At 40.3% G+C, this 16,043-nt stretch overlaps 1 protein-coding gene across 1 annotated transcript in view; it reads right to left on the bottom strand.

Annotated features, from left to right (window-relative positions):
* Positions 1-16,043, bottom strand: part of Smc1a (structural maintenance of chromosomes 1A) — a 43,174-nt gene that overhangs the window by 13,342 nt on the left and 13,789 nt on the right. Inside the window, exons 8-18 of the mRNA XM_057759587.1 lie at positions 14,832-14,914; positions 14,477-14,684; positions 10,913-11,098; positions 10,564-10,743; positions 10,318-10,464; positions 10,089-10,226; positions 9,235-9,351; positions 9,023-9,129; positions 5,160-5,301; positions 318-463; positions 72-225 (exon numbers count right to left, since the gene is read on the bottom strand). Of these exons, the coding sequence (XP_057615570.1) occupies positions 72-225; positions 318-463; positions 5,160-5,301; positions 9,023-9,129; positions 9,235-9,351; positions 10,089-10,226; positions 10,318-10,464; positions 10,564-10,743; positions 10,913-11,098; positions 14,477-14,684; positions 14,832-14,914 (1,608 nt within the window). The remainder of the gene's footprint in view (positions 1-71; positions 226-317; positions 464-5,159; positions 5,302-9,022; positions 9,130-9,234; positions 9,352-10,088; positions 10,227-10,317; positions 10,465-10,563; positions 10,744-10,912; positions 11,099-14,476; positions 14,685-14,831; positions 14,915-16,043) is intronic.

Consider the following 16,043-nt stretch of genomic DNA (forward strand, 5'->3'; position numbering starts at 1 on the left):
CAGCCATTTTTCCTTTTCTATCACTGGTAAGCTGCTCACAGATCACTCCCACCACCCACCATAATACTCACTTCTTCCTGACTAATATCATCCATGGTGCCTTTTGACAGTGGTAATTTGATGTCCTGCATCTTGCAGGCCTGTAGCAGGTTGTGGCGGTCACTGCGTTTCTGTTCAAGCTTGGTCTCAATGGCTGTCACCTCCTTCTGTAAATGAGTCATTTCCCTAAAAAGGTCCAAGTAGCGATGTTAAGATCTAAATCCGGAAGGCTGCCTGCTTTACCCACTTCCACCCCGCCCAAGCTGGAATCCACTCACTTATTGGCACCCCCAAGCTTCTTGCGAATCTCTTCCATCTCATGGTTCTTGTCATTCACTTCTGATTTTTTGGCCAGGTGCTGATTCTTAAGGTCTTGTAGCTGAGCCATGGTCTCATCTATTATCTTCATGTGTCTTTGCTCCTCCTGGTCTCGTCAGGGGAATAAGGCAAGAAGTGAAGATTCACCTTGAACTTTCTCCTTTTGTGTCACCCTTCCCAATAGGCAGTTTCTTGGAGTTGTGTGTCAATGATCTCTGCTTTCACAAAACCCCTCAGACTTCTTTTATCCTTTCCTAAATCATCTGGTGGCCTTGCCCAACTACAATTATGTAAATTGTCTACTATAGAGAGTTCAAACTATGGAAAAATAAAGGGAAAAGAATGGAGGATTCATAATCCCACCAGCCAGAAAGAAACAGCTAACATTCTAGCATATTGCCTCCCTTTACAAACAACTTTAGGGTTGAAATTACATTTTATCTTTGTATCATAATCAATGATTTTCTTCTTTTTTGTTTTGGTTTTGAGACAGGGTTTATCTGTGTATCCCTGGCTGTCCTGGAACTCACTCTGTAGGTCAGGCTGGCCTTATACGCCACAAGTTTATATCAAGTGTCTTCCACAATCTATTTTTTTAAGATTTGCTTTATTTTTAATTATGTTTATGTGTGTTGAATATGTACATGTGAGTTCAGGTGTTCAAGGAGGCCAAAGTAACTGAATGTCTTGTAGCTTAAGTAACCTGGGTGCTGATAACCAAACTCAGGTCCTATAAAAGGGCAGTATGCACTTTATTTTTTTTTTTTAGGTCTTTCAAGAAAGGGTTTCTCTGTGTACCCTTTGCTGTCCTAGAACTCACTTTGTAAATCAGGCCTGTCTCAAACTCAGAGATCCACCTGTCTCTGCCTCCTGAGGGCTGTGAATAAAAGCATGTGCCACCACACCAGGCCAGTATTCACTCTTAACTGCCAAACCATCTCTCAAGCCCTTCTACCTTATTTTTTAAGACAAAGTCTCTCACCGAACCTGGCACTCATTCTGCTAAATTAGCTATCTAGCAAATCCAGGGATCCTCTTGTCTCTGCCTCCCCAGCACCGGGATTACAGAAGTGGAGCACCATACTCAGGTTTTTATGTAAGTGCTGGGGAGCTCAACTCATGCATGTGGAGCCAGCTTTTTATCAAATGGATCATCTCCCCAGTCCTCAACATTTGTATATTTAAAAATACAAGCAATATAGTGTATTTTCTAAATAGATACTAACCTGGGATTACCACTAGAAAGCACAAGAGGACTAGGGTTGAGAGTAATCAATAAAACAAGAATTACAGTCTTACGTAAAATGTTCTGGTTTAAAATGTTTAAAATTTTTTTTTCCTTGTCTGTATGATTGTATGTATCACATGTGTACCCTCAGAGATCACAAGAGAGTATCAGACCTCCCTAGAGCTGAAGCTAGATAGTTGTAAGACACCTGATGTAGGTGCAAACACAGAACCTAGGTCAAGTGGGAGAGTAGTACTCATTCGTAACTGCTGGGTCATCTCTCCAACCTACATTTTAATTTTTTCAAAGAAAATTCTTTTTCTTTCTTTCTTTTCTTCTCCCCTTTAATCTTTATAAGAATCATATAAAGGGAAACATGTTGGGCTGGTGACATGGCTCAGTTGGTCGAGTGTTTGCCTCATAGGCACAAAGCCAAGGATTTGATCCCTAGCACTGCACAAAACTGAGTGATGCTACATGCCTATAATCCCAACATGTGGAGGATATGTATTGAGTTTGAGGTCAGTATAGGACATGAGACCTTGTCACAAAAAAGAAAAATAAAATACAACTAGAATTTAATCCTCAAATAACTTCTAAAAATAATAAACACAGAGAACACTAAAGCAAATTATGACAACACAATAACTAATCAATTGTGTGGATGAGAGTTCTTTGACAGTCTTCTACATACAGATTTTTATATTCATGGATTCAATAGGATATCAGCATTTGGCAAAAAGCCCTACTATGCTATGTGTGGAAGTGCATACCTTTAGTCTCAGCACTCAAGAAGCAAAGACAATTGGATCTCTGTGAGTTTGAGGCCAGCGTGGTCTACATAGAGTTCCAACCATCCAGAGATACATAGTGAGACTGGTTTTTTTTTTTTGTTTGTTTTCTTAAAATGTATTGAATGTTTAGATATTTTTGTCATTCCTAGATCATAAAGTATAGCAACTACTTAGACTGCATTAGATATAATACAGAGATGATTTAAAGCATTCAAGAGGATGTGTATATTTTACAGACAAACAATGCAGCATTTTATACAAGGCACTGGCATTCCAGTGCTGGGGGTGGGGTAGAGGTTCCTAGAAACAATCTCCTGTGAATATCAAGCGAAGGCTGTACTATTCTGACATCTTTCTGCTAACCAACAATTATTCAAAATGAAGTAAAAAGTCACATAACTACACTATCTTGGAGCATCCAAATGTAAATTTAGTCCTGTCCATTATTTTACTACCTAATCTGCAAGTGTATGTAAGATTGCAGTAACACTATTCTAGATCACCAAGGGTTAATGAAGAAGATACACAAGCAACAAATACAGGCAGATGCAGAAGTCAAGTGGTAGTTCAAACCAAGAAAACCAAATCACCTCAGGAAGAAATGCTGTAAGGAACAAGGGTTTCACAGTAATTTAAAGAGAAAGAATATGAGGAAAGTCATCACAAAAACCACAGTGATACAGGCATGCCAAACAGCATGATTGCAACAGACACTAGCATAGTCATACCATGAGATGGCTGTGTGTCAGTAAAACATCATCTGTTGCACTCAGTTTATGTGGCTAATCTGAAGTTAGGGTCAGAACACTTGGAGCTATGCCTCTAATGGTACTTGCCAGCCTGTTCCTTCACTGCTGCTTCCTGCTCGTCACCTTCTTTGTGGGCTCCCGGAAATCCTTAAACCCCCACCAGCATGTTCCAGGCTAAATCTGAGAAAGCTGTTGAGGGCATTTATTATACATCTCAAGAGGAAGCGAGCAGATGATGAAATGCTGTTCACCTGCAGCCACTAGAAACAAGTGGCTGTGGGCAACAGAAATACAGAAGAACAACTCAGGTCCATTAGACCTCAAAAGCAAGGCTAAGTGGAATCAGTAGAACTGCTAAGGAAAATGCATAAAAGCTTCTGTTGACAAAGTAGAAGACTTAAAAAAATGAATATTAAGAGAGTAATTTGGTTGCCAGCCAGGCATTTAACCTAGACTAATCCAATTTCTTGTTTTTATCAAATACAGGATGTCTGAAATAATGAAAATATCTTATGGCTCACTCCGCTGATTAGTGAGGCCACATACTGATCAAAAATACAAAAACAATCAGGTTTTTAGGACAGAGTTCTAACAGATTAAAGACTGAAACGATTACTGACCTTCTCTAAGTCATTTTTCTCTAACATTTATTAAAAGTACAAGTTACCCTTTTCAAAATCCAAATTTTGTTCATTTTGCTAGTATTTAATTTGTAAGTTTGTCTTGGCTTTTAGTTAGGCATTACAAACACATACTTTTTGAGATAGGGTCTCTCTACATGGCCCTGATTGTCCTGGAACTTACTAGTTAGACCAGGCTGGCCTTGAACTCAGAGTCCTCCCACTTCTGCCTAGGGTTAAAGGCGTGCGCCACTACACAAGCACTCATTTTTATATTTAAGTAATAACAGGATTTAAGCAGCTCTGGCTATCTTGAAACACACTTTAGCTTTAAATGAGATCTGTATGTTACTAAAGTTTAAAGACCACTAAATTATGTAAGTACATAATGCCACATAATTTTCTAAATTCCTACTTTTCAAGGGGCACTAGGTAGTCTCCAACTTAGAACTATGAATAATGTTTATAATAAACATCAATGTGTTTGCACAAAGATTTCTCAGCACTCTGGATTACCTCCTTGGGTATTACTGAGAGGCCATAAACACACTGTGAAACTTTTTGATAGATGGCGAAATGTTATATAAGAATACTGGTCTCAAGCTGGAGAGATGGCTCAGAGGTTAAGAGCACTGACTGCTCTTCCAGAGGTCCTGAGTTCTTTGAAAAAAAAAAAAAAAGAATACTGGTCTCCTGCGCCATATGAGGTACTGAGAAGTGTTTTGGTTTGTTTTTAATTTTTGGACAGTGTGAGGCTAGAGAGATGACTCAGTGGTTAAGAGAATGTACTGCTCTTCATTTCTCAGCACCGACATCAGACAACTCAAAACACTACCTGTAATTCCAACTCCAAGGGGATCCAACATCTCTGACCTCTGGGGGAACCAACACACACATGTACACATAACCACATAGAGGCATATACATGCAATGTAAAATAAAAACCTTTAGGTAATGTGGAGCAGGAGAGAGATGGCTAAGCAGTTAAGAGGGCATACTGCTGTTAGAAAAGACCCAAGTCTAATTCCCAGCACCCACATTAGGCAGCTCACAACTGCTTGTAATTCCAGTTCTAGGGTACCAGAGGCCTCTAGCCTCCATGAGCACCTCATGTACATATACCCAACACAGACAAAAAAAAAAAAAAAACCCACAAACCTTTAAATGACAGAATATAAAGTATACCCAATGCTGCTTTAATTTGTATTTCTTTGATTCCCGGAAAAAAAAATACATTATTTATTCTTGTGAGCTACTATCCTTTGGAATGTTTGTTTCACATACTCATTTCTCCCCATTAAGGTCTTGGTGTTCTTCATTAAAAGAAAAATGTATAAATTATAGGTATTTACTTGTGTGCATCATATCTATTCCAATTTTCCCCTTGTCTTTTTTCTTTCTCCTTCTTTACCTTCTTAAGCTTTTCTATCTCATTTTCATCCTTTTTCACGGTCTGCTCCCACATGTGTACTTTATCCTGGTCTTCCTTAAGCTGGTTCTTCTCAAAATCCAACTGGATGCCCAAGCGAGTCTTCTGATTCTCAAATTCCAAGCTATAGAAAGAAAAAGGAACTAGACTCAGCACTCAGGGCCTCTCAGTTACTATCAAAGTCTCAGTTGCCATGGCTCCATCCACTCACAAGTACACCAAATTGTGTCCAGAAGCTGGAACTCTATTATAAGACAGAGAAATCTAAGCCAAAGTCCATCTATCCCCCTTTAAACACTGGAGAATCCACCACCTTCCCAATTTACTAGAAGACATGAAAAAGAAAAAAACAAGGTTCAACTAAAACCATCAGTTATGAGTTTGATTTGTCAAGCTTCTATGTACTTTATGTAGATTATCTCTATTTCTCTACTCAACAACTCCCATAACTAGGAATTAATGCCCTTACTTTTACACAGGAAATAGGGTAAAGGGGGGTGGGGGGAACTGTGCTGTGCCTAAGGCCGCAAAGCTAACAACTAAGCAAATATCACAAATGGCCTGGGATCCAAGTCTAACATCAGAACCTATGGTCTTTCCCCTACATCATTATTATAATTCTTCCACCTGGGCGGAGTGCAATCTCAGTTATATTCTCTATATTTCTCATCTGTACATTTTCTTATTGAGTTAATTATGTATAAAGGAATCACTCAGTATACTTTAGCTACCATCATCAATGTGAGGAATATTGGCTATTATCAGCTCATTTTTACCCAACAGTTTCTATTCTTTCTAGCATCCTAAGCTCTGCTGCAAGATTTTAGAAGCCCCTAAGGGGCAGAGCTTTGGTAGTATAAGACAAAGAAAACACTGAATTCCTGCTATTTTGCTAGTGTTCTTCCCCTTACCTCTTCAGAAATGCAAAGTACATTAACAGCATATAGACACTAGCAGTCAAGCAGGGCTAGCTTCCAACTGCCCCACCAATCTTCAATATAGTGTGATAGATGCTGCCAGATGTCATGCTAGCAACTAAACCTATTAGTCACTATAATCCAAATGGAATGTAATTAACTCTACAATTTCAAGGTATGTAATTTTTAGGCCAATCTCCTAAGTATAACTTAGAAAGCCCTTGGTGATCAGGTCCCTACTGACCTTTTCACCTCCCCTGCCTTTCTCCTGATCCGGTTTTTATGTTCCAGGCATTCAAAGCTACTTAGTATTCAGAACAAGGCAAGGCATGCAGGCATGCTCTGTCACATCTCTAGACACGTTGTTCTCACTGGCTGGAATTCCTTTTTGTCCCTGCTTGGCTGGCTAAATCCTACTCACTTCTCAGATCTCTAATTCATCACTCCTTGTTCTTTTATAATGGCTTTCCTCATAGCTCAGGGCAGGGTCTAAGTTTTTATAACAGTCCTTTTTGAATTTCAGATGAGTTGCACTGGTCAACTGTCACAGCTGATAACAACTCTGTCACTACTCTCTATGCAGGATCCTTTCCTCATCTCCTTTATTCAACCTTTCATTTCTACTTCCATTATCTCCCCTTACTGTGACTACATATCTCAAAGTGAGCTAGGGAGACAGCTCAGTGGTTAAAAGCAATGTGTTCTTTCAGAAGATCTGAGTTTGGTTCCCAGAACCCAAACCAAGAGATCCACAACCACTGGTAATGCCAATTCCAGGGAATCTCACACCATCTTCTGACTTTTGTGGACGTTAGCACCCACATGGTATATTCTCATGGCAATGGCACAGTCTCATTCTCTCTCTCTGGCACTAATACACACATGGTATTCTCTCTCTCTCTCTCTCTCTCTCTCTCTCTCTCTCTCTCTCTCTCTCTCTCTCTCTCTCACACACACACACACACACACACACAAATAAAAACAAGTCTTTAAAAATGCACATCTTGCCGGGCGGTAGTGGCACACACCTTTAATCCCAGCACTCGGGAGGCAGAGGCAGGCGGATCTCTGTGAGTTCGAGACCAGCCTGGTCTACAAGAGCTAGTTCCAGGACAGGCTCCAAAACCACAGAGAAACCCTGTCTCGAAAAACCAAAAAAAAAAAAAAAAAAAAAAAAAAAAAGCAAAAAAAAGCACATCTTTACAAAACGTCGCTATTTAAATGCACATTATCTATCTCATTCATTTTTCCAATCTATAACAGTTTTGTAAGTTATCCATGTTACTGCCTATAGATCTATTTTTGTTTGAATTGCTCCACAGTACTTCATAGTCTATGTTTACCACATTTAATTTAAACTTTCACCCCAATGGTGGCCATCTATATTGCCATCAACAACTCAATAATACAGATTATGCCTAAATGAACAGCCCTTAAAGGTGTTTCTTTTGATCCTGTAACAAGATTCTCTGGGGCATACACCCACAGAGCTAGTAAGTGTGTATGTGTACCTCCATATACTAAAGAAGACATCTTATTTTCAGCAAATATAACTACTATGTTATTTTAACTGGCATTTCTCTGATGTAGAAACCAAACAATTCTTACAGTTTGCAGAGATTCAAACTCTTCTTTCTTTGACCATTTTTTTTAAACTAGGTTTCTTGTTTGTCTTCTTAAAAATCTCCTCTTTATTTACCAACCATACTGTCCTGAAATTTATCATCTATTTTTTCCCTCGAGAACTCTGTAAGTTCCCTGAGGGAAAAATACAGCACCAGACTCAATTTTATATCTTTTGAACCTAGCTTGCCATAGGAAAGCAAAGGATATTTACCATAGAAACAGTGGTACTAAGAGTTGAACTCCAGGGCCTCATACCTGCTATTCTAAAGGCAAGTGCTCTACCACTGAATAACACTTTCAGCACTCTTTCTTTTTTACTGTATTTGGAGGCAGGGTTTTGTTAAATTCAAGGCTGGCCTTGAATTTGGAATCCTGAGTAGCTGGGATTGCAGGCATATGCCTGTAGAGTCTGCCTCTAGATGAACTCTTAAGTGAGACCCAGGGTCTAGGACGTGATCTCTTTCCATGGTGACTATATCATGCTCATCTGCCTCATCTCCATCTCCCTTACATCTTTCAATATCTAGCACAAGAAAGCCCAGTACAAAGCAGATATTCAAAAAGACTTATTAAAGTGAGGTATAATGATGCATGCCTATGATCCCAGCACTGGGGAGGTTGAGGCAGGAGGATTGCTGAGTTTTTTGCTAGGCTACATAATAAGTACCAGACAAATCAGGGTTCCAAGCAAGACTCTATCTGAAAAAAAAATAAAAGCAAAAAGATTTATTGAATGAATGAATAAGTGTACATATGCCATGAATAAACTAAAATGAGCAGGCCTGTGCTGCAAGGGGAAACCGAACCTTAAAAACAAAACAGAACAAAAAAGTTAAATGAAGTATAATATAATATACAATAAAAAGAGAGAAGCTTGCTTCTTTTCTGGTTATTCTTCCAGACTAGAACTTCTTTTCATTCCTAACCTCCAACACACAAGGATAATGGCAAAACAAAAGGTAGTGTTTAGCCTGGTGGTGGTGGTGCACGCCTTTAATATCAGCACTCGGGAGGCAGAGACGCCTTCCCACAATGCCAAAAGATAAGCATAACTGCCTCATTTTATAAAAACTATTGTTCAAGGTAATGATTTGAATTCAGGTAAATCAGATTTAAAGCTGGCACTTTCACCCACTATCCTGTCATAATATCTATCTGATTTTTGCTGTTCTTTCAGGCCTCCCTACAATAAGTTTGTATGGTCCTTAAGAATTGGTCACTGTCCTAAGATACACATAACTCTCAAGGATGTCAGGCTGTAGGCAGGCATCCTAACATCTTATAACAATATTTTTCACTTACCGTTTCTTGGCAATTTCATTCTGTCGCTTCACTTTTTCTTCCTCAAATTCTCTGATGTTACGCACACCAATCTCCCGACAAAACTCTTCAAACACCTCATCTTCCACCTGAGGGAAGAGTCAGGGAGGGCAGTGACATTACTGATTATAGTCCTACTTCCAAACCTAGTCTTATCCTGATAAACATGCTGCCGTGGCCCACCATCTACCAACCTGGTTCATCTTCTCCTTCAAGTCTTTCATTTCCCTTTCTCGGCTCTGAATGATTCTCTTGATATCATTAATGCGAGGCCCGAAGTTGGCTAGCTCACTCTCCAGCTTGGACTTTTCCTACAGACAATAGGTTGGAAGACAAGAGACTAGAATCTGTGGAGTGGAGGAAAAGAACTTCCTTGCCAGTACCAGTCCTATGGTCAGCAACCACTGAGAAAACTTGACTTAGCACCAATATCCCAGTCAAATTCCCAAACCTTTATTTCATATGGCTGGGCACACCGTAAACATCATTAGTTATAGGTCCACAATCCCTTATTGATAACCCCTAGGCCAAAGATATTTTAGAAGTTAGACTGTTTTTCACAAGAAGATGAATCTAAGCATTATGTAACACCTCTAATTTGGGTAAACTGGGAAAATGTAGAATTACCAACCACACTTATATATCTAGAACCCCAACCTACAGACACTGAAATTCTTATAAGTCACTCTCAATTGGCTTTTAGTAGTTCCAGTATTTATTGAATGAAATGCATTAATAACAGCACCTAACATTTACTGAGTGCCTAATGTTCTAAGAATTTTACAGATATTAACTCATCCATCTTTGCAATAATCAGTAATTTCCATTTGGTAGATGAAGATGGGAAAACTGACAAAGAGAAGTAAGTTGCTTAATGGAATAAATACAGCTGACAGAAGATCTGGAGCCCCCATCCCCACCACATCCCAGTGTCTGATTCTCTGCTATGCTATCCTGAACAGAACAGAAGGAAAGTGGATAGATAGTTCTTCACCCTCAGTGTAACCTAGGATGGCCTTGGAGAACAGGGCTGAAGGCCAGGCCCTACCTGTAGATTCAGGGCAAGATGCCTTGTTTTGGTCTGTTCTAGGTCACTCTGTGAGTACTTCAGCCTCATTTGTAGTCCATGGGCCTGAGACTGCACCTGACGCAGTTCTGCCTCTTTCCGTTTCGCCTTCATCTGCTCCTAAAGAGGACAAGAGAAAGGACCATATGATAAGTGGCCAACCTGAGCTCAGCAACCCTACTCCTAAGGATCAGCGTTACTTGTCACTTACTTTCAGCTCCTCTGTCAAGCGTTCTTTTTTTTCTTTCAGCTTGTCTACTGCTTTCTCATCCCAGCGCCGTGCCTTTGCCTTGAGATCACTGGCTCCACCAGAGATAACTCCTGACTTCTGGAAAAGGGTTCCATCCAGTGCCACTGTCTATAAACAACAGGGAGAGAAGAGGCAGAGGAAATGGTGAAAACAGCAATTTCCAGTACTGCGCCTGCTCAACTCCAACCTGGGAAAAGGGGGTCATACCTTGTGGCGTTGGTGACCTCCAAAGGCAATGCGTCGGGCATCCTCCACATTGTCACAAACAAGGGCATTGCCACAAGCATACTGCAAAGCTTTTTTGATGTGAGGTGGTTCATAACGAATCACATCAATCACTAGCTTGGCCCCTTTCAGCTCCCGGAGTTTCTCATCTGTAGGTTTCACCTGTGTGAAGAATCTTATGAAGCAATAGAATACATAAAACCAAGGTGAGGGACCCCAACACTGCCTTCTCTCTCTCTCTCTCTCTCTCTCTCTCTCTCTCTCTCTCTCTCTCTCTCTCTCTCTCTCTCTCTCTCTCATTCACACACACACACACACACACAAGCCTTACTTCCAGGTAGTCAAGAGGCAAGAAGGTCTCAGGCTCTCCACGTTGTTCCTTGATATATTGAATACAATCCCGACCAGTCTTCTCTGAGTCTACAATAATAGCATCCATGTTCTTTCCTAAAACCTTAGTCACAGCAATCTGGTATTTCTTTTGTGTAGGCTGGCAGAGGTCAATGAGGCGGCCATACTGAGTAAAAGAAGAAGGGGAAAATGAAGCATAAGGCTTGGGAATCCCAATTACTAGTTCACAAAGAATGGCAAGATAAAAATCTGTATAAAGAACAATGACTGCATCTATACTGCTTATTTGTAAAGTCAGTCCTCTATTTTGCACCTGTATAATACCACGAAAATGGTAATGGATTGAGGGGAGGCACTTGTTAAGACTTGTATGGCTGTAAGCTATTTAGACCAGCACAGCAGGCAATTCTAATGTCCCTTTCAAAAGCAGAAGTTTGGTTAAAGAAGGATTAAGGACTGAATAAACATGTTACATGATGGAAGACACAATTAACAACCCAAAAGCAGCTCAGAGACATTGTCTCTAGGATCAATTACATCAGAGGCTTAAGAGGTGAAGCTACAGGTTTTCTAAGACTGCTTTTGGAATCAGACAAGATTGACTGAAAGGCCACTAGCCTTTACAGCCTCACCCTAGAAGACATTATTTAATATGATACTAGCTAATTTTTCTGTTGTTGAAACATGGTCTCGTTATTTATCTGGGACTAACCTGAATGTCCCTATGTAGCCCAGGTTGAAGCCAAACTCATGACCCTCCTATCTCTGCCTCCCAACTGCTGATATTAAAGATATGCAACATGGCACCTAGCTTTACACTGGTTACTTATTAACTGATAACTGCATGAGACTGTAGCAATATGCCAGTATATCTTAAAAAGTTTTTAATAATTCCTTTTCATTTTTAATGTGCATTGGTGTTTTGCCTGTATGTATGCCTATGTGAGGGTGTCAGATCCCCTAGAACTGGAGTTACAAACAGTTGTGAGCTGCCATGTGGACACTGAAAATTGAATCAGGGTCCTCTGGAAGAACAGTCAGTGATCTTAAGTGCAGAGCCATCTCTCCAGCCCTGCCAGTATATCTTTTGACTTGTGGTTGTTTTGATATAAAAGATTTGTGTTCAAAGACCAAGGGAGGACTATAACATTATGAAATATACATTTAGCCATAGACTGAGGTTCCTGATAAAGTTCCAAAAACTAAAATCATAATGAGTTGACGGATCACTGATTACTCCTAGGTAACTTTCCCGTGAGAGCTAGTCATTACAGAAACCAAAGCAGGATTAGATGATTGGGCCTTAGAGTCTCCCCGTCCCACACCTAATAGGAAAAGATGATTAAAAGTTGGGTTGATCGTCAACAGCCAATGATTTAATCTATTGTGTCTATGAACCAAACTCCCCATAAAAACTCAAAAGCACTGGGAAGTGGTGGTGCACAAATTTAATCCCAGCACTTGGGAGGCAGAGGCAGGCAGATTTCTGTGAGTTCAAGGCCAGTCTGGTCTATAAGTTCTAGTTCCAGGACAAGCTCCAAAGCTACAGAGAAACCCTGTCTTGAAAAACAAAACAAGGGGGCTGGAGAGATGGCTCAGAGGTTAAGAGCACACTGGCTGCTCTTCCAGAGGTCCTGAGTTCAATTCCCAGCAACCACATGGTGGCTCACAACCATCTGTAATGAGATCTGGCACCCTCTTCTGGCGTGCGGGCATACATCGAGGCAGAATGTTGTATACATAATAAATAAATAATCTAAAAAAAAAAAAAAAAAGAAAAACAAAACAAAACAAACAAAAAAAGAAACTCAAAAGCTCAGGACTGGAGAAATGCATCAGCTATTAGAGTGCTTGCTGCTCTTGCAGAGAACCTGAGCTCAGTTCCTAGTATTCATGTCAGATGGCTCACAACTACCTGTAACTCCAGCTCCAAAGGATCTTATGGTCTCCTTGGGCACCCTCACTCACAAGTATATACCCACAAATGCAAACAAAGACACAGACACCTCCACACACCAACAGACTAGTTGTGAGTCCTATAATCCAGTTCTGACGCATATCTTGAGGTAGCATCAGACAGCTATCACATGTTAAGGACTTGGTCCCATAAGATGGCCTTTCACTTCGGATTACAATTATAAGCCTAGACTGTGACCTATGGTTTTGACCATCCAACTGAAAATTAAGTTTCTACGTACTACTCCATTGGTTAATTTGCTAGAGTTTCTTGTGGCTTTCAAGGAAACACAATTACTCTTTGTCTGTGCATGTGATGTACATACATACATGAAGACAAAACAATCATACACAGAAATCTTCTTTTTTTAAAAAAAGACAAAACCCAACACAAGACCCTGTATCAAACAAGTTGGATTCATTCTTGCTGTGGCACATATACTCACAAATACACACACACACATTAACTTTTTTATTTCTATTATTTGCAATTATGTGTGTGTGTTTATATGTATGTGTGTGTTTCTATGTATGTGCATATGCCCTCAAAGGCCAGAAGCACCAGATCCCCTGGAGCTGTAATTATAAGCAGTTGTGAGCCAGCTGATATGTTAGGTCCTCTGAAAGGGCAGCAACTGCTCTTAATCATTAATCATCAAAATTTCTAAAACTGAAAAAAAAAAAAAGTCAGGATAAATTGAGCATGAACAGCAGGTCTCTCACAAACTTTGCTTCTTTTCTTTTTTTTTAATTTATTTTTTATTTTATATGTATGTGTTTTATCTACACATATGTGTGTATGTGTGACTAGTGGCCACATAGTCCAGAAGAGGGTTTGAATTCTCTGGGACTGAAGTCACAGAGATTGTGAATTACCACGTGGGTGCTGGAAACCAAGCTCAGGTCCTATGAAAAAGCAGACAATGGTCTTAACTCTGAACCACCTCTCCAGCCCAAGCTATGTAGTTTGGATAGGACATTTTAGCTGACTTTCCATTTTCCCAGATATAAAAGTAGGACTAGCTATCCTGTCTTCATAGTGTTCAACAGCAATCTTCTTCCCACTGGCAGTACCCCCAGAAGGAAGGAGGAGCCTCATGAGGTAGACACTTTAGTTTCCTTTTTGGGCAAGTGGAAGACTTTTCTCAGCTTTATAGAAGAAGTAAACACCTGCTAAAGAAGAAGTCTCAGACAGTCAGCTGCAGAAATAAGAGATTCTTAATTGTTGAGCTGTCCAAAAACTGTGCCAAAAGCTCCAAGATTGTCACTTTTGTGAGTTGTCACATGCCACTGGAGTGGGCTTTTTGGTGACACAGGTGCTTTTTTTTTTTTGAGTCATTCCTGCTCTTTTAAGTTACCCTTCACTCATACTCCTGTTAGTAACCCCAGTAAAAAGTCTTTAATTAGTTCACCATGTTAGACTTTAGAGCAACCATTACTTAGTTCTGTCGTGGGTTTCCTTTCTGAGATGAGTAGATATGTGTGTATCATGTCTCCCCAAAGAAAGTCTATCATATAACACAGGGTGACTGAGAAGGTTGACAGGAAGTCTGAATACATGCTCAGAAAGAGGACTCTCCAGTCTTACCACAGAACCAGGGTAGAGACGCTTGATGCTTTCCATTATTTCTGCTTTTCGCTGCTGGCGACTGCTCTCCTGACGGTCAATGCGCGCATCCCCCAATTGCTCCATCACCTGGTTCAGCTCCTTATTGATCTCATCGATACGACGCTTGGCCATCTCCACTTCCTCTGTCAATTCTCCTTCTAGCTTCTTCTGTTCCTCTAGGGACTGCCTGCAAAGAAAGAAAGTACAAGAGTTAGCCTGTCTGGTGAGATACTATTTGTGACTGAAGGACTCTGGTAGACCTGCTTGAAGAGGAGCAAGATAAGCAGAAAGGAGATGTGGAAGGAGAGAGGAGAAGTATTGCATAGTCACATACTTGCTAGTGGTAATGTATTCCTCTAGCTTCTCGATCCGTTTCTGATTCTCTTCAATTTCCCGGAGTTTTTGCTTGATCTTGGCCTGGGCAATAAATACATTCCATTACTAGAGGGTGAGTCAGTTAACCCAAGCCCATGTGGTATTGGCTTACACCCTTACTGACCTCACTCATCCAAAATTCCAATAGCCCAACACAATCTGTCACTAATGCAGGAGGCCTCCCAAAAAAGCAGAGGGGTTAAGGACATTAAAAGAAAATCCACAGAATCAATTAATCTGGGTTCATAGGAGCTGACAGAATCTGAACCAACAACTAGGAAGCCTGCATGGGACTGACCTAGACCCTCTGCATATTTGTTATGGTTGTATAGCTTGGTGTTCTTGTAGGACTAATAGTGGGAGCAGGGGCTGTCTCTGACTCTGACCAACTTTTGGGACCCTATTCCTCATCCTGGGTTGCCTTGCCCAGCCTTAATACATGGAGATGTATATAATCTTATTGCAACTTGATATGCCATGCTTTGTTGATATCCATGGGAGGCCTGCCTCTTTCTGAATAGAAACAGAGGAGGAGTGTATTGGGAGGGAGGGCAGAGGGAAGGTAAGGGAAGAATGGGAGGAGAGGAGGGAAGAACTGTGGTCAGGATATAAAATAAATAAATTTATAACTTTAAAAAAAGCAGAAACATATATAAAGTCCAGTCCACTAATAGATAAGGCTTCCAAGGGTTCCAAAACCTCTCAAAGGTATTGTACCCAGTCCAAGTTTCCTCACCAATCTAACACTCAAAGTAAAGCTTCATAGACCTCTCTGACCCTGCTGTCTCATCTGTATGTTGTAGGTAATTTCCACTTCACAGAGTACACAGTAAGTACTTAATACAGGGTGTGCATTAATATTAATGCCTACGATGTTCTCTTAAATATCTAAAATAAATGTTAGCTGAATGCCTAGATCATTATAGGCTCTTGGGATAACATAAGAACTTTCTATCATTATTACTAATATTAGAGTGGCAGTAAGCAAAGTATATTTGGTAATAGTGTGAGCTTTAGAGCCAGCCTGCCCAGGTTCATATCCTAAGCCTGTAGCTAAGTAATTATGGGATTACTATTATTATTAAGCAAATTACTCCACCACTGTGATGCAGTTTCCTTGTTTGGAGGGTGAGGATAATAGCAACTATCCCCTAAAGGCAATCATAAATGA

Source organism: Chionomys nivalis, chromosome X (assembly GCF_950005125.1).
Source record: "Chionomys nivalis chromosome X, mChiNiv1.1, whole genome shotgun sequence".
Taxonomy (NCBI): Eukaryota; Metazoa; Chordata; class Mammalia; order Rodentia; family Cricetidae; genus Chionomys; species Chionomys nivalis.